Source organism: Festucalex cinctus, chromosome 2 (assembly GCF_051991245.1).
Source record: "Festucalex cinctus isolate MCC-2025b chromosome 2, RoL_Fcin_1.0, whole genome shotgun sequence".
NCBI classification, from domain to species: domain Eukaryota; kingdom Metazoa; phylum Chordata; class Actinopteri; order Syngnathiformes; family Syngnathidae; genus Festucalex; species Festucalex cinctus.
Window position 1 is genome coordinate 34,805,783 of NC_135412.1, and position 26,977 is coordinate 34,832,759.

At 40.1% G+C, this 26,977-nt stretch overlaps 1 protein-coding gene across 1 annotated transcript in view; it reads right to left on the reverse strand.

Annotated features, from left to right (window-relative positions):
- klhdc8b (kelch domain containing 8B) overlaps positions 1-26,977 on the reverse strand; it is a 110,467-nt gene that overhangs the window by 80,656 nt on the left and 2,834 nt on the right. The window contains exons 2-3 of the mRNA XM_077514792.1: positions 9,613-10,034; positions 8,454-8,887 (exon numbers count right to left, since the gene is read on the reverse strand). Coding sequence (XP_077370918.1) covers positions 8,454-8,844 — 391 coding nt within the window. The 5' untranslated portion in view covers positions 8,845-8,887; positions 9,613-10,034. The remainder of the gene's footprint in view (positions 1-8,453; positions 8,888-9,612; positions 10,035-26,977) is intronic.

Here is a 26,977-nt window from a genome sequence, read left to right on the forward strand (position 1 = left end):
ATAATTGGTATAGGCCTACTGTTTCCAAAATTGCAGTCATTTTTTTTGTTCTTGCACGTGCATTTATTTTTTCTCCTCACCTCCAGATAAGCAAAATTCCACTTGCTTAGCTGTGCAATAAGTAGAGATGTTTACAATTGCACTCCTCTTCAGCTACGTGGCAACTTGTTTGTGCAGTCACAATTGAGACTGGTGACAGGTGTGTGCAGTTCCCAATAAGTCAATACTATCACTACCCGCAAACACAAAGCTAGCATTTGATAGCAATTAAGAGAATTAGCATTGGCTTTTCTCTTACACTTGTAACCAACAACACTTACAAAATCTATTTTTTTTTTATCCTGTTTTTTGTTGTTGTTGTTGTTTTGTTTTGTTTTTTTGAGGTTTCAAAGTGTCACGCCGCCATGCTGGTCATGCTTTTATTTTGTATTCATGCTTCTTGTTTATTTTGAAATCACCAACTCCCTTCTCACCTCAGGTCACTTACCCTTCCTTCTGCTCAGCTCATCACCGGTCCACGCCCATGATTGTTTCCACCTGCCACCAATCACCCCGCCAATAAAAGCCATCATCCACCACCTGCAGTTTGCCGAAGTGTCACAACCCGTGCATGGAAGCGTCCCCACAGCCCTCGTATCACAGTCCTTGTTCTTGCCTTGCCTTGCCTTGCCTTGCCTTGCCTTGCCTTGCCTTGCCTTGCCTTGCCTTGCCTTGCCTTGCCTTGCCTTGCCTTGCCTTGCCTTGCGTCCTGAGTTTGCCCCTCTTTTTCCTCCCTAGCGGAGCGCCTTTTGTTGTCCCCTTTTTTGAGTGCCCTTTTTCCTCTCCAGTTTGGAGCTCTTTATGTTCAGCGTTTTTTCCCTCTTTAAGAGGCGTCTTGTGTTTCCTGTCATTAAAACTGCAGCCTTGTTGGCCAACTTACTGCGTAAGTCCTACCTCTTCACGTCGTGTCACAAAGCTTGTTACTATACAATTTAGGGTTGTATTCACTAAGAATGCGCTGCGTCCGGTAATAGCGCGAAATATTGCACCACAGCTGCACCCGCAGTCTGCGCCCAGTTACCCACCTATTCACTAAGGATATTGCTCTAATCATATACCGGCGCAAACACGCCCACAAAACTGACAGCTTGGAGCAAATTTGCACCTGATTTACCACACATGGCAATGGATTTGCGCCAAGATCATGGTTGTTATAGTAACAGTTGCGAGAAGGATGACATTATCAGAAAGCGAGGTTGGACCGAGAGTAAGCGTTTATAAGTAGTATAGTTTATAGTAAGCGCCATTATGTACAGAGCATAGAGGATAACAACGACGTCATTCATTCATAAAGTACAAATTATTGGTGCGATTGTTTTTTAAAAATATATTTTGAGAGGTTGGAGTGGGCGTACAGGATGCATCTGGCACGTAAAAATGATCGTAAAATGCCTCCCCGCCATTGTCGATCAGCCCGGGTTACGTTAATGTCCTACAAAGAAAATTTCCCCCTCACTCTCTCCCTCTGTCTCTCTCTCTCGCTCTCTCCTCTCTGCATGATCAGCAAAGTGACGTGCACCCTGCCACATGCAATGCTATCATGATCCCGGGATCGACGTTGCGTCAGGTTAATACATGTTTTCCAAAAACATTATTTGTGTCACGCAAACTCAGTGTGGCTATTAGTGAATTAGACGCTGCATATCAATGAGTCTCATACGTGCAAATAACACCGGTGCATCGTGATGCAATCTGATTGGCCGCGCACTTAGTGACGGATTTCCCTATCCGCGCGTGTTTCGTGAATTAGGTGCTCCCAGATTGTTCCATTTTTACCGGTTAGCGCAGTGCAAAGGCGACGCTAACCTTTAGTGAATAGGTCCCTCAGTGTTTTATTTACATAAATGGACATTTATTTCATATGTTTTAAGGAAACAGGAGTCCCATTGCTCAAAACTTGTCATAGAGAAAAAAATGAGATCAGTTTTACATGCTGCACACAAAAGTTTAATTCAGAAAAAAAAAGCCAAATATCATACATGCACTATTTCTATAAATCTGTTTTTTTGTTTTTTTTTTTTTTTTTTTTTTTTAAAGATCATTTCTATAACATTCGTAGAAAATAATCTCTCATTTTTAGGCCCATGGGATACTCATGTGGTCCTTGGCGTCTATCTCATGCCAGCGGGCACCAAGTTGGTGAGCCCCAGATCGATATGTATCCAGATTTGCTTTTAGAGGTTCTCTTCTGGCACCCTTTTTCTTCCCTGAGGAGACACGAACCTTTAAACTGCAAGAGAAAGTGACTGCTGACTGAGATGAACAAAACCCAGGTGAAAATGCTATTTATGCAGCCAGGTTGGAGTAGCAATTAAAAAGTGTCTTCTTACAAGTCGGCAGACTGAGATTCGACTTGCACAGTAAGTGTGTGTCATTTTACACCATATTCCATGTCTCCTCGCACCCAAGTTAAATTGCAGGAAAGAGATGTTGCATTTGCCAAATCATCTACTGTTAATTTACACATACACAGCCACAGATACTCTGCACACTTCTCATGGAGCTACAAATTAATGAATTCTCCTTGTGGTAGTTAGAACACACAACAAATCCTGATAAAACGCAAAACCAAATTACACACCTGTTGCCAAGCAACATCAACACTTTTGTTCAGTCAACAACTCTGAAATGCAAAAGGAAGTCTGTGAACGCATGAACAGAGCAGAGTGAACTAAGAGCTGTGCATCAGGTTAATAGAACGCATAATGTGAAAGATGCCAATGTCAATCATAAAGACCACCACTTATATTTGGGAGATGACCTGGTGAAAGAGAAGCAATTATAAAGCAGAAGATGAAAAATCAGTCCGATCCATTGCACAAGTACTGCTTATAGCCAATACAATCATTTGTAATGTGCTGAAGAACAACCACAAAAAGACAAAATGTCGAACAGGTAGCCCAAGGGAAATGACAACCAAAACATTTTGAGAGCTGAACGGTTGCCCAAAAATAGCGTTTAGTGACATCGGCAACAACTTCCAGAGGGCAGGAGGGAATGTAGCAAGAATCTACTGTTCACAAGACTTCATGGAATAAAAGTACATTGGACCAGGGCAGGCAACCACTCATTAGCAAAAACAAGAGAAAGGCCAGGCAGGAATTTTCTGAGTCACCTCATTTGTGGCAATGATCATTCATTCAGCTCACTCCGTTGGCAGCAGCCAAATGAACTCAATAGTCTAGAGAAACATCTTGTCTGCCTATTTAAAGTAAGACACAACCAGATGACCCAAAATGCTCTGCCAAAACAACAAAGGAGTTACCAACCACTTAGGCCCTCCAAAGCATACATCTTTCCTGCTAAAAATGAAACTGTGGGGAGTATTACCCCAAAAACAAACAACTGAAGGAGGCTGCAGTGAAAGCCTGGAAGAAAAAAAAAAAACATCACAAAAGAAGAATGCAAAAGTTGAAGCGATAATTATGGCTTGACAATGAACATGTGTGTGCGTGGGTGTTGTAATGATGGACTTGATTGAGCTATTAGTCCTCGCCTTGCTATGTTCAGGCTTTTATGCTCCCGTTTATAGGTGACAATATGTGAAATGATTCAAGATTAGTTTGGCATTTGCAAATTTGTGAACTTCCTCCTCACTGTGATTTTCCACTATCTGGAAAGATAAAACCCTGCAAACCAAAGAACCACCTACTGTAATAGGCCACAGTGCCTGTACATGCCACGTAAATTTGTATTACATAGATGTGCAGATAGAGAAAATAATTCAGAACTTTACTTTAATACTGTTGAGAGTTGAGACTAGATTTAAGATTATGCATTGTTGCACAGCCTGGTCTCATGGGAATACAAGATTTCACATTAAAAAAAACACACATACTGCACTAAGTAGAAACATTTAATGTGGCAAGTTTTCTTCATTTTGCTCTGCTTCAAATATAAATACTAACGCGGACATATATTGTGCATGTTTTATAAATATATTTAAATGCAATCTTTGTTTGTTGGGGATTACACAGCAGATGAATGGCAACATATTACGCCAACACAATCCCTTTTGTACAAATGCAAACATGCTGACAGCTTGGCAGGACCAGTAGGAGGATGCAACCATCGGAGGCTCTACTACTCCAAACGTGGGTGTTGTGTTAGATCATCAGCGCACACGCCATGTAAACAACATGACGTCTTTGTTTGAAATCCAAACATCCCTGCCAACTTCCAGCTGTGCCTCCTCTTGCCCTGGTCACACGTCTCCCACAGTGGGGAGTGTCAGGACCAGCACTTGCAAATGCTAGCAGCCACTTTGAGAGAAAATATGATTTTTTATTTTTTTTTCTCCAGAAACTCAACAATGGGTGGTGGATACTCATTAGGCCTATTATGAATAGTGCAGCAGCAAAACAACATGGGACCACAAGCGCTTGAGCTGTTGATGTGAAGCAACGTGACAGCCACCATTTAAGGGAGTGTCTTGACCGCAGGGCTACACGACTTTCACACACACACTATGTGTGTGTGCGTGTGTCTCATTATAATGCACTGGCACCATTTGTGCATGACAAAACACGGGACGTGTCAACATTAAATATCACAAGACAGCATTCAAGCTTAAAGTTTATGTATGGAAACTTCAGAAACACATAAAAGTCACACGATGTTCTTTTGCAACAACTTCCATTCAGAAAACTTCAGATTTCTAATGATGCTGAACGTTTTTTTTTTGTTTGTTTGTTTTTTTCAGATCAGAGTTTACATTTGCAAGTTGCAAATGTTGCAAATTCCAAAGCCCCATAGCCTTTTTGGGGGTGTCACAGCTCCAGTTATCTACTCCCCATCCAGTAGCGTGTAAACCTTCTTCCCACTCAACTGTCATGCACACAACTTCCTACGTGCTAACACAAACACACACAAGCTGAACCAGTCTGCAGTAGTCTGAGAAATGAACAGAAGCGTCACTAAGTTTATTCATCTGTTGTGGAATGTGTGACAACTCTTCTCCACATACAGCTTGACATTGTGCTGACGCAAGCACACCCACAAATATATACAAATACCTTTCATTTACTGTATGTCTGTCCACATACAAACACCGCCATCCAATGTACCAAATGTCTTCATAATTAGAATGTTGGTACTTTTGTGCAATTTGTATTGAGCCTGAGCCTTAAGCAGAAACGTCTTGACTTGTGTGAGTGGACATTGATCTCGGCACCACTCACTTTTAATTACAAGCCAGCAGACTCCACTCCAGGGATGCTGGAGAGGCTTCTCAGTCAATCAACACAGTAGCTTCTCCCACCATTTAAAAAAATAAAACAAAACAAAAAAAAAACTAATTCATTAAGTTTACAACTTCAGAAGTAGGACTTTTTGTCTGCTGCTACTTTTTTTTGTTTTATGTCATGACAAATATGCACCAACAAACTCTTAATTAGTCTGAGTTAAGATAACTCCTTATTGTGCCCATTGTTTACAACTGGGTGTTTCCTCTTTTTTAGACAATTAATTTCCACAACAGAGAGAAAGTGCTGCAGCATACAAAAGCAAAAGGTCCACATGTTTTAGAGTGGATTATTATTTTATGGTACAAACACATCCTAGCAGTGTCCAGGAAAAACTTGATAAGAAACAAGTGATGGTGTTCTAACCTAACAGAGACTATGAAAGAATATAAAGAAATGTACTATAATATATACTACATAACATTTATGGATGGGCCAATACCGACCTTATTGTAAGGTACTCGTAAAAGTTGCTGATACCAGCCACAACACTTAATGGCAAAATAAATCTGACATCTAGTAAGTCCTCCTCGGCAGTAGATACTGCGGTAGTTTGCCACATCAGTGAATCATTATCTGCGTCAGAAAGAAATGTCTTTGATTACAATTTTTTGTCAGTTGTGTTTAAAAGAAATTGTACAAACCAAAAGTAGTCGAAGTGTTAATACTTATACTTAATACCTGGACTGGCATCGGTCTGAAAAAAAGTGGTGTCGTTAACATCCCTAATTATATTGTAATCTGTATGATCTACATTAATTATTGATCTTATTAATAAGAAAGATGATTAGTTGAAGTTATAAAATTGCATTTTATAGGGTCTCTCCAGTTAAGACACTATGGGGCATATTCACTAAGAATGCGCTGCGTCCGGTAATAGCGCGAAATATTGCACCACAACTGCACCCGCAGTCTGCGCCCAGTTACCCACCTATTCACTAAGGATATTGCTCTAATGATATACCGGCGCAAACACGCCCACAAAACTGACAGCTTGGAGCAAATTTGCACCTGATTTACCACATATCAAGAACCAAGATCATGGTTGTTATAGTAACAGTTGCGAGAAAGATGACATTATCAGAAAGCGAGGTTAGACCGAGAGTAAGTGTTTATAGCGCCATTATGTACAGAGCATAGAGGATAACAACGACGTCATTCATTCATAAAGTACAAATTATTGGTGCGATCGTGTTTTAAAAATATATTTTCAGAGGTTGGCGTGGGCGTACAGTATGCATCTGGTCTCGTAAAAATGATTGTAAAATGCTTCCCCGCCATTGTCGATCAGCCCGGGTTACGTTATGTGTCCCAAAACAAACAGAGATATTTCCCCCTCCCTCTCTTTTTCTCTCTCTCTCGCTCCTCTCTGCGCGATCTGCCGTGGATGTTGTGCTGCAAATGGCACGCAATGCTGTCATGATTGGGATTGCAGCAGTTAATACATGCTTTCCAAAAACGTTATTTGCGTCTCGCAAACGCGGTGTTGCTATTTGTGCTGGCGTTAGTGAATTAGACACTGCATATCAATGAGTCTCATTTGCATTGGGGTGGGCATAGTTTGCGTCAAATGTATGCAAATTACCTAATTTACATACGCGCAAATACCACCGGCGCACCGTGACGCAATCTGTTCGGCAGAGCACTTAGTGACGGATTTCCCCTATCTGCGCGTGTTTAGTGAATTAGGTGCTCCCTAAATGCTCCATTTTTGCCGGTTAGCGCGGTGCAAAGGCGACGCAAACCTTTAGTGAATAAGCCCCTATATTTGTTGAGGGGTGAACCAGCCAGAACTTTTCGGATGTGTGTCGTTGCATGAAAAACAAAACCCAAAAATGACAATTTAACAATTTAATAACGTCCAAAACGACTCAAATCTGTTTCCGTTAATGTCCAAAAAGTACAACACAAACGTTTCTACATACGATACGAAAGTCAAAGAACTGTATACCTCCTACGGTTCACACCTGACACTTACCTTGACCTGAATTAATTACTTTCTGGGGTCACATGCGCCACCATGCGGCCAAGCCAGGAATCACACACACAAAAAAAGGAAAAACTATGAACGTTGTAATATGGCTCCAACACATTTATATAAACAAAGGACCTCCCTCCATAATAAATGTCCAAATAGACACATCAACCAAATAAGTAAAAATTTCTTATCACATATTATACATTATCTATCAATGGTTATAGCTAAATATTATTGCACAGGAGTTCTTGGTTGTTTAGTCAGTCATTAAATGTTTCTGGTTTGGTTGCCGTTTGTCACACCTTAAAGGTTTTTTTTTGTTTGTTTTGTTTTTTAAAGGTACAGTCCAAAGGATTTGTTTTGTCCTGTCTGGCGCCTTTCTGGGCGGAGACTCAGGCTATGTCCGAATGTCCACCCTTATCCCCTAAGCCCTCATTCATTATATAGTCCTGCACTATATAGTTGCCTAACATATTGTCCCTCTCATTCTGTTTGGCGATTTGGACAGCCAGCTCACGACTTGCTCCTCGTCGTATATCATGTGACCACCGTACCTGTCATGGCGAACCGGTGCATAAATGTCTGACTATTTATTGTGAATAAAAATGTTTACAACTACATATTTCAACTAAAATGAATAAATTATTTCCGTAATAGTTAATGTATGGCTTTGATTCTCGCACTTAGGCTGTAGGTCGCATCATTTTTTTGGCATGACCCCTTAGTAGTGCACTACATGGGGAGTAATGTGCGGAGCTTAGCTGCTACCAGTGGTATATGCAAATTTTGCTGTGCGAACGCCCGCTCCTGATTGGTGGACTGTTTCTGCAGACGCGTTAGGAGTTCCTCTGCTTCCATGAGTGTCGGTTTTGAATGTATACAAACAGAAAAACGTCGGACCGCACCTTTAACAATTACATTTTGTTTGAATCGTGTATCGCTGAAAGTCGAAAATACCCTTGACGTTGATGGTGTACGTGAGAACTGATGCTCAGCTAATTTCTTAAAAAGAAGACATAAAATAGAAAGAAAATCAATGAACTAAGCTACTTGCATCTGAACAACGGTCTCTTCTCAATACAATGTGAGATGATTGTACTTTCTCAGAGGCACACAAAAGTCATGTCAGCAAGCAAAGTTCCATCCTCACGTGCACTCATTCTCTCCACTTAATGTCGCCTCCGTAAGCGTACCTTTTTGCACAGTGGTGATGCCCATGGACGGCTGGCCCAGACTGGCCTTTGGCTCCCACTTGCCCTCATCTGGATGATAAACCTCCACTGACGCCAACGGCGTCTGCTGCTGATTCATGCCTCCCAGGACCATGACCTGCCCACCCAGCGCCACGGCCGCAGCCCCCGCCCTCGGCGTGGGCAGCGGCGGCAGCTGGCTCCACGTCTGGCTCTCCACGTCAAGCACCTCCACGCTGTCCAGGGGCATGCCGGTCTCACTGCAGCCCCCCAGCACATACAGCAGGCCTTCGTGGTAGATGGGGGTGCAGTAGACTCTGCGCTGGGACATGGGGGGGAACTTCTCCCAGTACAGGGATTTGACAGGACTCACCGCCATCTCCTGCACGGGCATGTCTCCGAGACTGAGAGGAGGGGGGACACCATCACACACCAGGCTGATGGGAGGAAGGATGGAGGGAAGGTGAAAGGGTGGGAAAAATGAAAATAAAACACAATTCGAACGGCTATCAGTAACGTGTCTGACCTCCACCAAGGCCCAACAATCAGAAACAAGTCCGCCTGGCTCGTGAGATTGTTAAATCATGGCAAATCCCGGCAATATTACACCACTTTTACTGTAGGTGGCGGTAAAGTACACTTGTTTCCATCACGGCTGCACCTGCTGGATCTGTTGAGTCACTGCACCAAATATATTACAAGCAAACGGAAGTTTTAGTCTAGCGTTATCCTGCAACTAACTTTACAATTTTTTAATAATACTGCTAAATGAAGTAGTGGTGCAGTTCTTTGAATAAAGTTTTATACTAATTTTGCTAATGAACTATTTCAACTTTAAGTTCATCCTTCGGAATAGCTAACTAATTTTAGAATGATAATGTTAACCATGAGGTTTTGTTCAAACGCTTTTACATTTTACATTTGAAACCGCCACAGCATGTCACCGAACAAAAAAGCATATAACCTGAATTTGTAAAAATCTTGTCTGAATTTGCCCACAAATGTATCTAATCAGTATGGAAAAAAAAAAGTGATCAAAACAATGCAATGCTAGTTCGGCATAGGCTAAAAGCAAATGCATGGTTGCATCCAAGAGAGGAAGTGTAGGATAGGAGGGAGTCAAGGAGGTAAAAAGAAAAAGAAAAAAAGGTGTGAAACTTACCCGTCTTCCAGATGTCACGTCTCCTCCTATATAAATGTTTTATTCATTCGGCTGTAGGTTTGTGAGCAGCAAAGCCATCTGCCCTTCACAAGTTTCCCCCCTTTTCTCCGGCTCTGTCCTTCCCTCAGCGAGTCCTGCTCGGAGCTTATTTGGACTTGAATATATTCTTGAGGAAGGGTGTCTTCAGGTTTAACAACTAATCCCACAAAAAACCCAAGCAGCAAGCAATCTTAAAAAGGAAGCAGGGAGGTAAATGATCCACAGTCTAAAATGAAAACTTCACAAGAGCAACTAAAAGACGTTCAAAAAAGCTTTTCCTGCCTTAATTAGGCAACATCTCCATATCCTGGAGGAATATCCTCTGACTCATAAGAGCAGATGCACGCAAGAGCTTTGGAGAAGGTCCCTCCGAGAGGCCCAACCTGCAAGAACACACAGAAACAGGATTTTCAATGAGGAGTCACAATATACAACATTGTGAAAAATTATGTGGCAAAACATCCCATGAGAGACCTGGAGTCGCACGAAAGGATGTTGATTGTGTTTTCACTGGATGCAAATGGATTCCAAATTCACAAATGCAAATGACCTCAAGACATCTTACACTGCTGATCATCCCCCCGTGGATGCGGTTACTAAGGTAACGAATGAATCATTGTTTGTGTGTTGTGTTTGGGCCACTTGAGATATTTACAAGATTCAGCAACAGCTTTCCCCAATGAAAAATATTTGCACTGATGGCATCAGAACAAGTGACATAAAAAAAACAGCCTCACTCCATGTTATTGTTTAACTTATTTAAAAAATATATGTAGGCAATTCAAAGTGAAAAGATGGATGGTAGGACCAGTTAGGGTTCTTCTTAAAATGAGTGAAATTAAATCTTCATTTTTGCATTTGATGTGTTCTAATGACTCTTTTGTAAGAGAGATTTGCATTTTTATCTTCGAGTTGTCAAATATTGAACATTGTGCAGATGAGTGAAGAAATCTTGAGAAAAAGCACAAAACCTGCTTCCTCTGAGGTGCCCACATCGTAGCTGTCTCGTCACTTTGTAGTGGGGGCATGACTTTGGGGAAGTTGTAAGAATTAAAAGAATGCCTCCTAATTCATTGTTAGCAGAGGTGCAGTGGGGAACGCTCTTGACAGCCACTGTGAGTTGACTTAAAGAAGAAAGACAGCGAAGGCTACAAAATGGGCTCTGTTCAGCTAGAGTTAACTTTGGTTTGTACAACCACAACACTTTTTTGGAATGCTAACATTTTCTATAAAATAGTGCTATGAAACTGATAGACTGACATGGCAGTGTTAATCGATAAACATTCTCAGAAAGCAACCCTGCATCTATCTACTCAAAAATGTACTTAGGGGAGAGTTTTCAGGATTTTTTTTTTTTTGACAAATTAATACATTAATACATATTTCAGGATGTTGTACCTCCCTACGAACAAGCAGATTTAATGTGAGAAAAGCAGTTTTGTTGATAAGTTGCTCTCACAAAAAGGTGGTCCGCCCTGGATTTCGGATGGTGACCCAGTTGGAGTCAATATTTATTTATTTATTTTTGCCTAAAAAAATAAATAAAAAAAAAGTTAATCACCAACTTTGACTACAGTGTTCCCTCGTTTTCCGCTGGGGTTAGGTTCCAAAAAATACCCGCAATAAATGAAATCCGCGAAGTAGTTAGCTTTATGTTTTACAATTCTTAGAAATGTTTTAAGGCTCTAAAATCCCCTACCACACAATTTAGACACTTTTCTCATTGAGGCATTTACATGTTCTCACATTTCTCTCTTGTTCAAACATTGATAATGTTCAAAACTTCATAAATTTTATAAAATGGGTATATTACTGCAAAAAAATATGCAAAATTGCACTTAAAAAAAATCTGCGATACAGCGAGACCGCGAAAAGTGAACCGCGTTATAGCGAGGGAAGACTGTACTTCTAATATTGCATATATAATGCAGAGATTAAAAAAATAATAATACTGAGATTAGTGCTGTTTGTGCGTGACTATATTTTGAGCAGTGAATAACAAACGCCACAGCTACTTCTGGATTGCAGCATGCCGACACCTCTACGTAAACGTAAGAGCCCTTTATACTCTTATTTAAAAAATAAATAAATAAAAAATGTTACCCATAAACTGGCAGAATGAAATTCAAGCACAATACCATTCAGCTGAATTCTATCCATAATGTGAGAACACATCTGCAGAAAACTCTGTTACAGCCATTTAATTTTGAGTTCCTGAGGTGCTTGCGATGATAAGCAAAATAAAAGGCATAATATTATCTGCTGGAACTACTTTAAAAACTAAAACCCGAAGTTCAATTGTTTCACTTAAAGGTTTGATGTTAACAAGTTGAATAAACTTTTTTGTTTATTCCATGACAAACTATTTGTTTTTCCCTTCCATGGTTTAAGTTGAGCATAGGAGAGGGGTTAAGTTTAGCCTTCTCTCTTTTTTCCCTCCCTCCTTTTAAATGACAGTTTTTTCAGTGTATGACTTGTAAACTTGTCACTATCATGATATCATTCATTCATTCATTCATTCATTCAATTTTTATTTTGCAAACAAGTGAAAACATTCAATTGTGATACTATTTTGATTTTGTTTCTGAAAAACTCCCTTATATTTTTCACATTGTGCTTTATTTAGATTACCAAGAGACATGGAAAAGTAAAACACTACAATTTTCAACATGATAATGAACTCTTCGAGTGCTCCATCTGGCATCAGCCCTCTCTGATCCCCCAATGTAGCCTTTTTCTGGCAACCACACTTTTACATGAAAGAGGTCTTTGTGAATAAGAAGCAAGCACCCCTGAAAAGTACACACGCTTATATACACAAAAAGAAGCTTAGAGATTTAGAAAAGAGGTCGAGCTATTTTGAGGTGCCCATGAACTTTTCCGGCACTAAATTTAACAGCGGGAATGAAAGCTTCCGGCTGAATAGCTGCACAACAGGAAGCGAAAGAACGAAAGAAAGATGGTAAAAATGATTATTGGAGTTCTCAGCATGAAGCGCGCCTACTTGTAGATTACTGGTGGACTTAACCCATTCAATTCCATGGGCTCACTCACTCAATGTATTTTTCTCCCCAAGAATCAATACAAGGAGAAAAATGCACAGTGACAATCGGACAAAATGTTAAGTTCACAAACATGGTTGATGAGATCTGACTTTGATGCATATGTCATACCAAACCCATCAGAAATTGTAGAAGAGTTTGAATGCTTTATTACGTCTTGTTCAAATGAGCTCGTTTGCGAGTGTGACCCTGAAAATGAGAGCGTGAACCCTGAATCAGCAGTGCCTGACATAATGTACCTGCTGGCCCAATGGCGAGTACAGATTCTGGAAACAATATTGACTGAGCTCGGAGCATACGGGCACACGGGAGGCCCTTATATTAGCGAGAGAAACCGTGTGGAACAGACTCATGGCCGAACACAACCGCGTGACTTCACCGAGCAATGACATAAGTGCCGCTTATTAGATGCTAATGCTGTTAGCTAATGTTAATTTGTGCATCCAACAAAACCCAATGCAGCTCTGCTTACCTTTTGCCTTTCACAATGCAAGTGTTTCACTGCTTCATGCCCAAATTGAAATTGAATAGACGCTACCACTTGTTAATTTGACAATAATTTCACCACATAAATTTGGTGACCTTAAAAATTTTGTGAACTTTTTCAGCATTTAGCAATGGTTCAATGGATGCCTGCCTCAAGCAATTCCATTGTCGAACCATTTTTCCAATTTAGGCCACCTTTGGGGACTAAGGGGGGGGCTTCCCCCAAAATTTAGCCTGACAGATGATTACCAGATGTAACTTTTTACCAAGAAAAACATGTTTTTAAAAATTTGGTGATGCTTTTTTTTTTCTTCTTCTTTTTTTTAACATAGGCCTTCTTCACTGTCATACAAGTGTAAAAAGAATGGAATATGTCTTCTAGATGGCCAAGAAATGGTGCACAGACATCCTTAAGAGGCCAAGCCAGCGGCTGACTCAGAGCAGCAAATCTCATCTGCAAATAGGAAGTGTGGCACTCTTGAGACGTGTTGTGTAACAAAAGGTCAAATATATTTTACTTCCCACAACTCAAAGCTGTAGAGTTTCTCCAAACTGAAAAAGTGAAGAGCGTTGGAATAGATAGGTTGGTTCAATGAGGCCAATATTTGAGTTTTATTTTTGCCACGTATAAACTCATCTATGGTGGACATCTGTTTTAGACATGATAGGTCCATCCCAAACTTGACAATTCTTTATGCTCCAGTCCACATCCGGAGTGAAAGTTTGATCTCATCATAAATCATCCGAGAATTGCATCAATTTTCAACATCTTTCTCTTTAATTAAGCCCATTACTCTCCTGAGATGTTCACATCTTGACAATGTTCAACTTGTGTCATGATGTCTCTTTTACTGTACACAACAGTGCAGTCTTCACAGAATAGTCATGGAAAAGAACAATAAGTAAATCTCAAAATGACCTCATTGATGTCATTCAAATTCAATAGGGTTCGAGCTTAGACTTAACAAGAGCAGAAAGAAGATTTAATATTGTGCCTTCCTACTGACCTACAAATTGGAAATTGAAATTCCCACAAAATCAGATTTGTGGTGGCGTCGCACAGTTGTTCCTCAAACATAAACATAGCCACATAAAAAGTCAAATCATGCACGACAGTGTCTGGCTGTTGATTCTGTACAATTTTTAGAGACCTTCTCCCAAATCACATTACGCAATGTATTATGCAGAATAAAGGTTGTGCTGAGCAGCCTTCAAGTCTGGTTGCCATGCAAACATACGCATTCACCTCCACCCTCATGGAGAAAAGGCCTCATTAATATCTGTCTAAGAGCATGAATGAGATATTTTTTTTTTCCTTTCCTCACGATGGTGTGATCCTCGTATATCATACCACAAGATCGCCACAGATTCTTATTTGATATAAAGCACTTATTTCATCTTTTATCAGGACTTTTCATCACATACGGTATGTGGCTAGAGGGGAACGCTTTGGTTTACTTGCGTTACATAATCCAACATGTCTGAGCCTGATCACACTGGTGCACTTTGGGAGATTTATGTCCTGTCTGAAGTGTTTGGATGTTGGCACGACTCTGTCTGCAAGCAGCTGCATACCGTCTGCTGCTAGCGATGTCCACACTATCCCAAAAGATATGTTACAACAGAAGGAGGAACTGTGCCGCCACAGTCTACATCACTTCCAGGGTAAACATGATGACAGGCCCAACTGGAAGAGAAGGATGCAGGATGTTTATGACTGAACTTTCTCCAACTTTCTGCCACAGGTTAACTGTGACCATGGCAACCACTGAAATACCACCGAAAGGGGGCAAGATCCACAGGCACAATCTTAAAATCAAACATGAGCCAATACATCATTGGAAAAATACAATTTCATGCTGTAGCTTGACGTCAGTTTTAAATTGCTCCAAAGTCTGAGCCGGTAAGAAGTTAAACTTGTGTAACTAATAATGTTACATGTTTCATAGCAACAACCTGTTGTAATTGGTTACATGATCAAATTAAACCGAGACAGGGCAGTTTGTTCCCTGTCGGCAGCATAACCTTGATGCGGTACACTAGGGAGGGGGAGGAACAAATGATTTTCTTCATGATGATCATCATCATTCTTTTCCCAATATGATTAGCAGCCTGCTCCCTGATTACACAACCACCAGTTAGCTCTTCACATAAATCATGAAGGTAATTGCAGAGCAAGATGGCAAAAAGAAGAATATGAGGAAAAGCGGTACACACATATTGGGCATGGGGAGAGGGTTGGGGGCGTGGTCTGGCTGTGATTGACAGCAGCAGTGAAAACTATGATCTAAATCATTTCTATGCTACGACAAGCTATATGCGAAATAAACTAACCAAATGCTAGGCTAATAAATCACTAACCTGAAAATGGGTATAAAGATGTTTGCAGAATGCTACTACTACAACTCGCGAAGGAGGCGTGTATGAGACTGAGCCGGTGGGCGGCAGAGCCACTACATCATATTGTGCAAATGATGTCGCAAATCACTTCTCGTCCAATGAGAGGTCAAACAACCAAATTGTGTTTATGTCAGTGTTTCACTTGAAGATGGCGCCAAACACATTTCCCCCCCCCACCCCAAATTCAATCTTGCAACAAACATTAACTAAAATGTCAAAAATAATGACCAGGACATGGAGACAGCATTAGTAGATTGTTGAAGTTGAGGAAGTTGATTTAGCGATGAGTCGGTCTTTAAGGATGACTTTGGAGGTTCCACTTAGGCTATATGAAATTAATTTGTGGTACTATAAAACTGAAAATATTTTGAGCATACGGTTTCACGACACATTTTTTGTAAACCCAAACTGGAATGAATAACCTTTCAAAAGGTTTGTGTGTTTCTACGAGTCATTTAGGACAGAATTAGCATTCATTTTAACAATAACTTTTTGGACTTGTCAGTTATTGTTGTGTATATGTTGACTGACAAGACACAAACATGAATTATGTAAACAGGATTAATGTATGTAAAATGTGCAGGTCTGGGTGATTATTTTTTATTTTTTTTAAAGAATAATGCATGTGGTTTGCAAAACAGCTCTTCATATGGACTTGGCAGCTTCAACTCCACTGGGAGGACTTTCTAACACACTTGAATGATTTTGTAAAACATCGCCCACATGGCAACACAAAGACAGAATAGCAAACAAACAGCTCAGCCATAAAATTGTCGGGAGGATGCATTAAGCTACCAGAAATGAAAAAGGGAGATATGCAAAATGCTCAGTCACGAGGTACATAACAGCAAAACAAAATGTCATCTTCATCACATGGCCACTCTAGATGGAATAGTTCCCTAGCTTTTAGGCTAACATTTCCCATCTGCGCCACCAAGAGGCAACCGCATGCCCCCGAGGTTGAGCGTCCAATCAGTTGCTCCACTATGTCTGTCGCCACGGAGACGACGGCCCCACTGACAATCACTGACACCAACTGACAAAGGCATACTCCACTAATGTTTTTGAAAGCCCACACTGCTTGTTTCAATTAAATGTGTAGCACTTAATCTTCCTGACGTGATCCAACTTGGCTGGCCCCGTAACAACTGATGGATGATATCTGATAGGAAGAGACAGACGATACAAAATGAATTCATTTGAATTTAATTTATCCCTTTCAAACTGAGCGACTCCACCGAAAAATCTATCTAATAGAAAAACATGAGTTTGTTCATGCCCATTGCATCTTTTTTTTGTGTTGGAACAATGTGCAGCCATCATGCATCACTTCCCGACCTGCGCCCGACAGTGTGAGTAATCTGATCACCACTAGTGTCATCCATTGCCATCAAGGCTGGCAAACCATGTATCAAACTAACAGAGTCCCAACACACTCACGTTGTCTGAAACTTTCTTGCAGCAGAACAAAAGTAAAAAGTACAGTATGTTCAAAAAAGGACACCATCTTAACAATACACAATTTGGTGCTAAATGACCAAGCTGAACATGTCAAATGTACACTGAAGATGAGAGCTGAGATTCAAATACAAAATCTTCCATTGTGATGCAATCTTGTTCACTTCATGTGTCACCCTTTCATCCTCAACTAATAAGAAACAATAACATTATTTGTCACTCTTTGCTCAGGGCTGGCATTGATTTGTGTGCGCAAAGCAAGACGAGGATGCTGACATTGTCAGGCCGCCTTTGATATTATGAATTCTCTTTTAATTAGGAACACCAGTATTTCTTCTATTTATAAATATAATTTATTTGTTCTTTTATGCTGCCAAAATGTTGCACCCTTCCGAAATCCTGTGATGGTATTACTGGATTTTATTGAAATGAGACATCAAATTAAAAAATAAAAATAAAAATAAAAAAATAAAATGAAATGAGACATCAATCATCAACATTTTTAATGCCAGTTATCTTCATTAGGGTCATGTTTCAGCGAATCCCAGCTCACTTTCAGCCTCTAAAGGAAGCATGTTAGGCTCCCCCCCCCCACCACACACACACACACACACACACAATTTAAAATACTGTACTTGCAGCTCTGTCACATAATTTCATCAAAATACCACAAGGATCATGAATTGCAGTACATTATACAAGGGATGTTTGATCCCTTCCAAGCCAGAACGATACCAATACGACTAACACTTGAATAGTCACGCATACCAATACCAAGTACCGATGCCACTAGTACTTTAGAGAAATAAAATTTCCTCCAAAAAAGTAATGACGACTAGCCTACTGTAATTTTTAAGGAAGACTTACATTCTATCCCAATCTAACATTTAACTTCCATGAAACTAATGTCAAGTTGCTATTCTTCTCATTTCTAGTCCCTAGTCATAAAACGGCCACAAGAGGGCAGCCGAACTTTGTCACAAGTACCGATACCTTGAAAAAAGGCCTGATATTGGCCCGACGGTATTGGTACTTGCCCGTTCCTGATTTGTTTTTATCAATGTCAAATGTCACTATTAGCCCCAGAGTGTGCAGTTTAAAAAAATAAATAAAATAAAAAAAAAATTAAAAAAAGAATGCCTTTTGAGACAATAAAAGCATAAATTTTATTTCACTCATGGAGGAAGCTCTTCATATGTCATCAAATTATAAATACTGTAATTAGTGTCCGTGGATATGGCGCATATGATGTCAGTGAGATGTGGTATGTGCAAGCACAGGGAACCCCTCCAACCCCCCCTTTTTCCCCTACAATAAACTGTAATTGCACATCCACTACAGTAGGTGGCAGTGGCTCTTTCATTGTTGTTGTTAGCGTCTCTCCAGAGGTGTACATACAACAATAAAAAAAAAAAAGCACTTATATGACGTAAAGAAATATTTAAACATGTAATACATGCTTAAATTGGATCGTCAAACAGGACAGAATGTATTACTCATGACTAAAGAGAATGTGTGTGGGCAGATGTCGTTTCACACACACACAGCATGCATCAGCCTCTGCACGCATGTAGTACCAAGCGTTAACATCGATGTACTGGCTGTACATGACAGGCTACACACAAGACTGCAGTGTTCTGACTCCATCTGTTCATTTGGTAATACCACAAATCAATCCACAGCAGAGTCAGGGTCACATGCCACAGGTCATGGCCTACTTGGCCATTCACTTGTTCTTTCATTTGTGCATTGATGCTGAGGGAAGGGACAGACAGGACAAATAATGCCAGTGGGAAATAAAATATAAATTTCCTTAGCAAAGCAGAGAAAACAATCAAGTAGGTCATATTGCAACATCAAACCTTTGGAGTGATGAAGAAAAGACAGGTTGTAATATGAACTGTGAAAAGTGATGCCACTCCTGAAGGAGTCAATCAGGACTTACGGCTTCAAGTCCCATAAAATGACTGAGAAAAGAAAAGGTGGCAAACTATAAATCTCATAAAACTGGACTAGATAAAGTTGAACGAAATGTGGTCGCCTTATTCAGTTAGATATAATATTATCTATATACTCAAGCTCATAAATGTTATATTTTATAGAGGACAATTTCCGTATTTGATACATCTATTAGATGTGTGCAAGCTTCTTCAATAGGTTACATAGACTCCAATAATTCTTATTACGTACAAGGTTTTTGTTTCATCTTTAAAGTCTGAAAATGCCCTACTCTTACCTCTCATATAGACTTAATTCTAAACATTTATTAATGGAGGTGCAGTCAGGTCTCGCCAAATTACAAACACTATTTGGACAATGTATTAAATACTTGTCATGTCAGGTTTATCACTGTCAAACAAACGTGGAAAACATTCGGGAAAATCATGTGATTATGTGTTAATGCAGTGTATCTATTTAAATTCAAGTGAGTCAATTCTGGTCTATACAAAAACAAATTGTGCCCGTGTTCCCATTAAGATAGTACCTTTTTTTTTTTTTTTTTCAAAGTAAACATTCATTGTTGTATTGAAAAGAGTGCATCTTATTATGTAACAAGTACTGTTCGTGTTAATGAGGCACTTCATTGCCAAGCCAATATTAAAATATAGGGACAGTTTAGATTGTGTCAAATCCAAAATTAGACCTGTTGTATATAGCTATAAGGCCAGGGTGACAATGCATGTGGTGTTCACCACCTTCTCAGATTTTTCACGGTGATGGTTTTACATACATTTTTTGTGTATACAGCTAGCTACACAAAAAAGATGTTTTACTTAAACCTTGTCTTCCTAATCCAACCTTTGATTCACCTCCTTCTGGAGAGTAAACATTTTGTCTTTCTTATTCTTGCCCTCACTCAAACCCAGTCTGTCACAGTGCATCTTGCTATGTTGCTTTATATCGGCTGACTCTGCGGTATGAGCCACGAAAGGCCATGCGGGGACATGCAGCTACGTTCTCCCCACGTGGCTCAGCAGCTTCCTAGCAGCGTTCTTCCTTAAATAGATGGGAGGCAACACTAAATTAAAAAGAGGAAACAGCACTGGGGAGGATAGATGATGAAAGAGAAAATAAACAAACAGAAGGTCTAGGAGGGTTGTGGGGGGGAAAATGAAAAGTGGTGCCAAATACATTAGGCTGGCACTGGTGACTGTCAACATGACAGCCAATGCAGTGTAATTTAAAAAAAAAAATGTCAGGAGGTGATAATGAAGATGTTTGCTTGAAATTTAAACTCCTTGGAGAGTTTTAAAGGGGACATATTATGGAACATTGACTTTTTTAATTGCTTGTATAAAGTTGGGTCTCTAGTGTGCCTCTCAGCCCATCAAGCTGCAAATAAATAGCAAATAAATCTATTGCTACCTGCTTATTTCTGAAAAATGACTGCCAGAAAATGAGCGAGCTTCTTTTATTTTTACATAAATAACATAACTGCTCCCGCGCCAAATGTCTCCGCATGACTTGGCAAAGATCTGCTGTTGTCAAGCACTGGCAGGACTACAACACATAGAAGCACTATCATGTCTACAAACGGTAAGAGCAGACTGCTGTGTTAGCACAGATTAGCATTAGCTAATAACATTAGCTTCTGACATCGAGCACATACAGTGCGCAAATGTTCTACTAGTTACATACACGTGCACAAGGCAGCTTTCCCAAACTTTCTTAAACCAATTAAAGGCATATATTTTACATTAGAATAATTTCACGGAGCGCCACTAAACAAAAATGTCAAATCTGATTTGATGATGGTGATTCATTGTTGGTGTACTATTGGTGACAAAATAGCATGATAATTTACTGGGACAGAACTTTTGTTTAAAGTTCGTGGCAGCAATATCAGGACTTTTGTATTTTGTGATGGTTCAAAACTTCTAATTACTTATTTAGTAGGGTTACAGGCTAACATTTAATCATTTATGATGGCGTTAATGAGGGCCACCACCCAATTTTACAAAGATCAACTCAGCTGGTCCAAGCTGTGTGCCCTCTTCACCAGCGCAGCCTCAGCATGTGATGGCTGCTAGGCAACCAGCAGCGGGGCGTCTCAGCCGACTGGTTGGTTATCTGAACCTACTTTTTTTTTTTTTTTGCAGTCTTAAGTGTGTGTCTGTGTTGTTATATGTAAAATGGATGCAGAGCTATTATGAAACGGGGGAATGTTGATTGTGGATCATGGGCATTATTTTATCTTATCTACATGTATTTTACATACATTTACTACAGACTGATTGAAATAGCTAAATTTGTCCCATAAACGATAAACAATGACCAACACAGGGAGAAAGAATGGAACACCTGGCAGGCCAACATAAGGAAGGTGGAGGAGAAAAGACAGCTCTCAAGCACCGCCCCTTTAAATGGGGGCACAGTATGAACCTGGAAAAACCGAAGCACATTCAGCCACATAAGAAAAGACATTACAACAAAAGTCTAATGTGTATGCAAGTGTTAAAATGTTATTCACAACTCAAGCAACAAGTGTTCACATTTGTTTTAAGACAACTCAACATTGATAGATGAAAGATGAACCGATCAATACCAACCATTGACTGATTTATTGGAGGCTGCATGTCAACACACAGCATTGAATGAAATAATCAACCGTGATCGGCTGTATTTACGGCAAGCAGCCTTGTGACTTGATGTGCAAAGTCATCCTTGTCAGCCATATTTTGGCAGGTTTTAGTACCTATCGCAGCGTCACGTTGCCCTGAACTCAAGCGCGTATTTTGTGGCGGCAGCACTCACACGAAGCCATCAAAGGGCACACAGTTGCCACGAACTGATGCATCACTGTGCCACTGGCAAAGTCGAGATAAAGCCCACAATTCCAAGTGGCAGGCATGTGTCACACAGCCAGACTGTCACACGCACACACAAATGGGGAAGCAATCGTTCGAACATAATCAAAGAGTCTTTCGCTGCACTGCTGGATTGTTGGCTGTGCACTCCAAACTGTTATTTCCCCCACCCTAAATTGCTCACAGCGCTAAAGTGCAAGCCTGTCGTCATACACAGCTGCAAAAGGTGAGATTCTCCGAAGTCTATTTGTCATCATTACTGCATAATTGCAATTCTATTTTTTTACTGCTTTAATTTGAGAACTTTACTTTACGGCAGCAATGAGTCCTTTAACGCACGCATAAGATGGATGTTTTTCATCTCAACACTTGATTTCCTGCATAATATTTTCATCTACAGTCTCGAGGGTCAGGAGACGTTTGATTGGAGGACAAGGACTTTGAAGCACAGCTAGCAAATGAGAAGTAGCATGCGCGGACCTGAGAGTGTTGTTTAAATGTAGACGCGTCCTCTGGGAAATTTGAAAAGCGAGAGAGCGCTCACTTGAACATTAAATGCTGTTGTTTTATGGAAGAGGGAAGATTTGGATGATGGTTGGCTGGTACTGACCTGCGATAAATATCGACAGTCAGCCTGGATAAAATTGAAGTCACAGAAACAAGTCATGCCATTGAATGTAGGCAATTGTGCTAATATCTGACAAAGACAACCCAAGTAAATATAAAATGGTTTCTAAGTCATGGTTTTATTTATTTAAAGGCGGAAATCCAAACCTGTTTGGCCCCGTGTGAAAAAGCAATTGCCCCCCGGATGTAATAACCGTTTGCCATCCTTGGCAGCAATAACTGAAATGAAACGTTTGCGGTAAGTGGTGATAAATCTTTCATACCATGTGGAGGAATTGTGGCCCACTTCTCTTCACAGAATTGTTTTATCGCTGTCATACTTGAGACTTTTTGAGCATTAACTGTTATCCACATTGGAGTTAAGTCCCAGCCCATTTTTTACCTTCATTTTGTTTTTGTCTTTCGTGCCATTCGTATGTTTTGTGTCGTCATTCTGTTGCCTCACCCAAGTGTGCATTAGCTTGAGGACACAAAACTTTTCATATAGAAACAGAAAGGTTTGGATTTGTTTTCTTCTTTATAAAATCTTCATTTCAAAACTGCACTTGTGTTTGCTTGGGTTGTCTTTGTGAGACATTTAAGGGGAAATACTTTCTCACAGCAGAGGTCATACGTTTGTGTTTTTGTTGTGTTGTTTATACGCTGCACATGTGCATCAAGTTGGTAGCATGAAGGAAGCCTCTTCTAAAATATAAAAATATGCACAAGATAGCTCGCAAATAGTTTGCTGTAGACAAGCTAACTAAGGACATGGATTACTGGAACCATGTCCTGTGGTCTGATGAGACCAAGATACACTTGTTGAGTACAAAGACAAGTATGTCTTGCAAGCATGGTGGTGGGAGTGTCACGGTCTGGGGCTGCATGAGTGCTCCCTGCATTGAGGAGCGAGTACAGTGAGGGAACGATGAATGCCATTATGTACTGTTGACATACTGAAGCAGAGCTTCATCTCCCCCCCTCCAGAAACTGGGCCACAGGACAGTTATCCAACATGATATTGACCACAACCACAGCTCCAAAATGTCCACTGGTTGTTTTAGTGGGTGTATACTCACTTTTGTTGCTATTAACTCTTTGACCGCCAAAAACGTTTAATGACGTATTCTAAAATCCTAATGAATGCTGCCAAAAACGTTAATTTACATTTATTACGGGGGGTTTTTTTCTCTCAATGGGCAGCGCAACGTCTTGTGCAGCACTGCCTTGTCACTAAACAAAAAATATTAGTGTCAAAATCACTGTTGTGCAAAAAAATGTATCTTTTCACAAAAAGCGTGTTTTTCTCTTAATATTTTTGTATTTTCGCTTATGTCACTCAAATGACCTAATTTCAAATGGTGATTACTAAAGAATGGAATAAGGTAGAAACATACTTTTTTTTTTTTCCTCATGAAAAAATGGAATCCAACCTTTCATATGGTATCCATCCACCATATTTATGTTGTCATACCGCACAATATTCTGTTTGCTTTGAAATATGAGTGAAAATGCTCCAAACCGGCTGGCACCGTTGGGGGTTTTTTGGATCATGTTTGGCAGCCAAAGAGTTAATGACTTTATTTTGAGTGATTTTGAGGGAATAAATTGACTGTTATTTAAGCTGTACACTGGCCACTTTTCATTGTGTCAGTGCTTTTCCATGAAAATTTACAATGACATATTTGCAGAATGTGAGGGGTTTACATACTCACTTTGATGACACAAGTACCAGAGCAGCTCCATCTGCAGAGACAAATTCCTTGTGGGCCAATACAGATTTTTCTGATCTTTTAGAATGAACATTAAACTGATCTTCAGTGCAAGCACAGAACATAACGCTGAAACATAACATTAGCACTGACACTAATGCTTACATAACATAAAAAGGTCTTTTGGCTGGTACACCAATATTACAGACTACTTAAAGTATGTGATTTTGCATTGCTATGGCAATGACAGAGAAATAGTTGGCCTTATTACAAGCATTATGATATCTTGATTTTGAAATGGTTATTCTTTAGCTACAATTAGTACACATTTTTCTGTATTATGTACTTATTTTTTCTGTATTATGTATTTAGTTATAAAGTTGGTGCCACGCTTGTCATTCCAAGTCATAATGACAGAGAAGTGAGTTGCATTTGAACAATGAGAAATTCTACTGCTGAGCCAAAATGCCAACAAGAGGAACGACAATAATGTCAACGTCACGACATGCTATTTCACTCTTAAATAAATTATAATGCAAATGTGGCTCCAGTCAGCTGAGTATAAACGGAGGTGACACCACGTTTATCTTCTAGCAGAACAAGTGCAATATTTCTGAAATGGTATGTGACATTTCATTGTTTGAAGAGTTTGACTTTGATGAATGATATATGTGCTCTGCGATTGGCTGGCTATAACCCGCCATAGTTCCACAGTAAGCAGGGATAGACTCCAGCTCATCAGTGAACCTAATGAGGACAAGCGCTATAGAAAATGGATGCATTGACGGAAATTAGTGTTCTTAAGTCCGATAAAACTAGAAGATAATAGATCATGAATACTATATTATCTTTTCTGCTTATTCCTTCCTTGTTGCAAAGCTCTCTTGTTCAGCTGATGTAAATGTTCGCCTTGGCAGCTTGGAATGTCCAAACTGTCCACTGAACGCGTCCCATTTCATCCTCTGATGGCAATATTGGCTCCATTCCACATTCATCCAGCCAGGTTGATGTCTGCAATGTTGGCCTCTGTGTGTTTATTCATGTGTAGGATGAATTTGAAATGCATAATTACATTTTAAGACTGTGCTACACGCTATGGCTTCAATTTTCAGTAAGACATATAGTACATACACTAAGTGCTGACAGAAACTCCCAACATGCACACCAACTGTATTTTGTTAAGTTCTTGAGCTTTCATTTTAAAATGTCATCATATATGTTTTTGTTCATTTTTGTTTTTGATGTACAATGGCATCCCTATCATATACATTATAACCACATGCAACTATAAGTACAATGCACCCTTCAATTTAAAAAAACAACAACAACACGTTTGACCTATAAGTCACGCATGACTCCATAATGTCATCCATCATTCGTACAAGCCCTTCTGAGTGCCCGCCTTCACGGTGACTCCTCCTGATTGAAGGTGGCATTTTACTGTCACGACGAGCGCCGCCGACGCACCACGCAAGCCTGCCTGGAACCCGACCTGACAGGCCCAGACGCCGCACGTCAGCTGTGATCCTCATTATGCTGATTAGCACATGTGTTAGAACTCGGAGAAGAGGGAGGTGCATACAGCTTCTCCAGGTATGAGACTGAACCTTTCAACTGGTGATCCAGATGTGGGAAAAGAGCAGCAGATGGCACCCATGGCTTAAAAAAAAAAAAAAAAAAAAAAAAACAGTCGCAATTATTTGCCCTTCAACCTTTCCAGTAATCCGTAAATCTGCTCTATCATGCAGCAACACATAACACTTAACCCTTTCACTATCACCCTGCATTTCTCATTATTAATCGCTCCCCAAAAAACATTTTTGAATGCGTAACCATGGAGACTGAGAGATAACATTCACATGACACTTCATTAGGTACACTGTATAATCAAATGGGATCCAACAAGAGCTGCTGAAACATCCATCCAGCACTTATCCTATTCAGAATCATGGAGAGCTACAGCCTATCACAATGAGTCAGATGACCCACACTCACGTTCCCTCAGTGGGAATTCAAGTCAGGCAGTTAACCACCACACCATCAGTGACTGGACTGAATAAAAAGGGTCCACCCCTTGTCTGCGCGACACAACTATGGTTGGGAGGGGGGTGTCAGGTCACACACGGACACACAATCACGTCAATCTCATACAAAGACCCCGGCAAATCATTTTCTACTTTCACAAAGTAAAGCACTATATGCGCCTCAACTTCCCTGATTTTATAACGAATGAGGGGAGCTGATTCGATTGGCCGGGAGTCATCTGCGTTCCATCGCACAGCAGTGCAAATGTGCCCTTATAGCTGCATTAGTCTAGCAAAATACCAAAAAGGATAAAAACTCTTATGAGTACAGTTAGACGTCGATTTGCACTAGACTTGCGCTGTGTATGAAAATAGGGCCAGATATTTGCCGGTTTATGCTGCTGAACCGCTTCTGTTACAGTTTTTTTTTTTTTTTTTTTGATAAATTGTATCAAATTCTGGTTGCATCATTTTATGATTTTTGCTGATATTTGACCTGATGGATTCTACTTTTGCTCTAAAATAGCAAACAAATCCATTACATTTCTGTTGAAAGGAGTTCTGGTGTTATTTGATTTGGGGAATTAGTGAGTTTAGCAAGCACAGCAAGTAGAGTGTGCGAATTGCTGAGGTTCTTACTAATGATTTCAGAAAACTGTTGCTGTCTAGCCCTTAGCAAGACTTTTTTTTTTTTTTTTTTTTCCATTACAAAGATGGCGGTACAGGTCAAAGTAAATTCAGAGTTTAGTACTTCTCCACTTACACTCTGC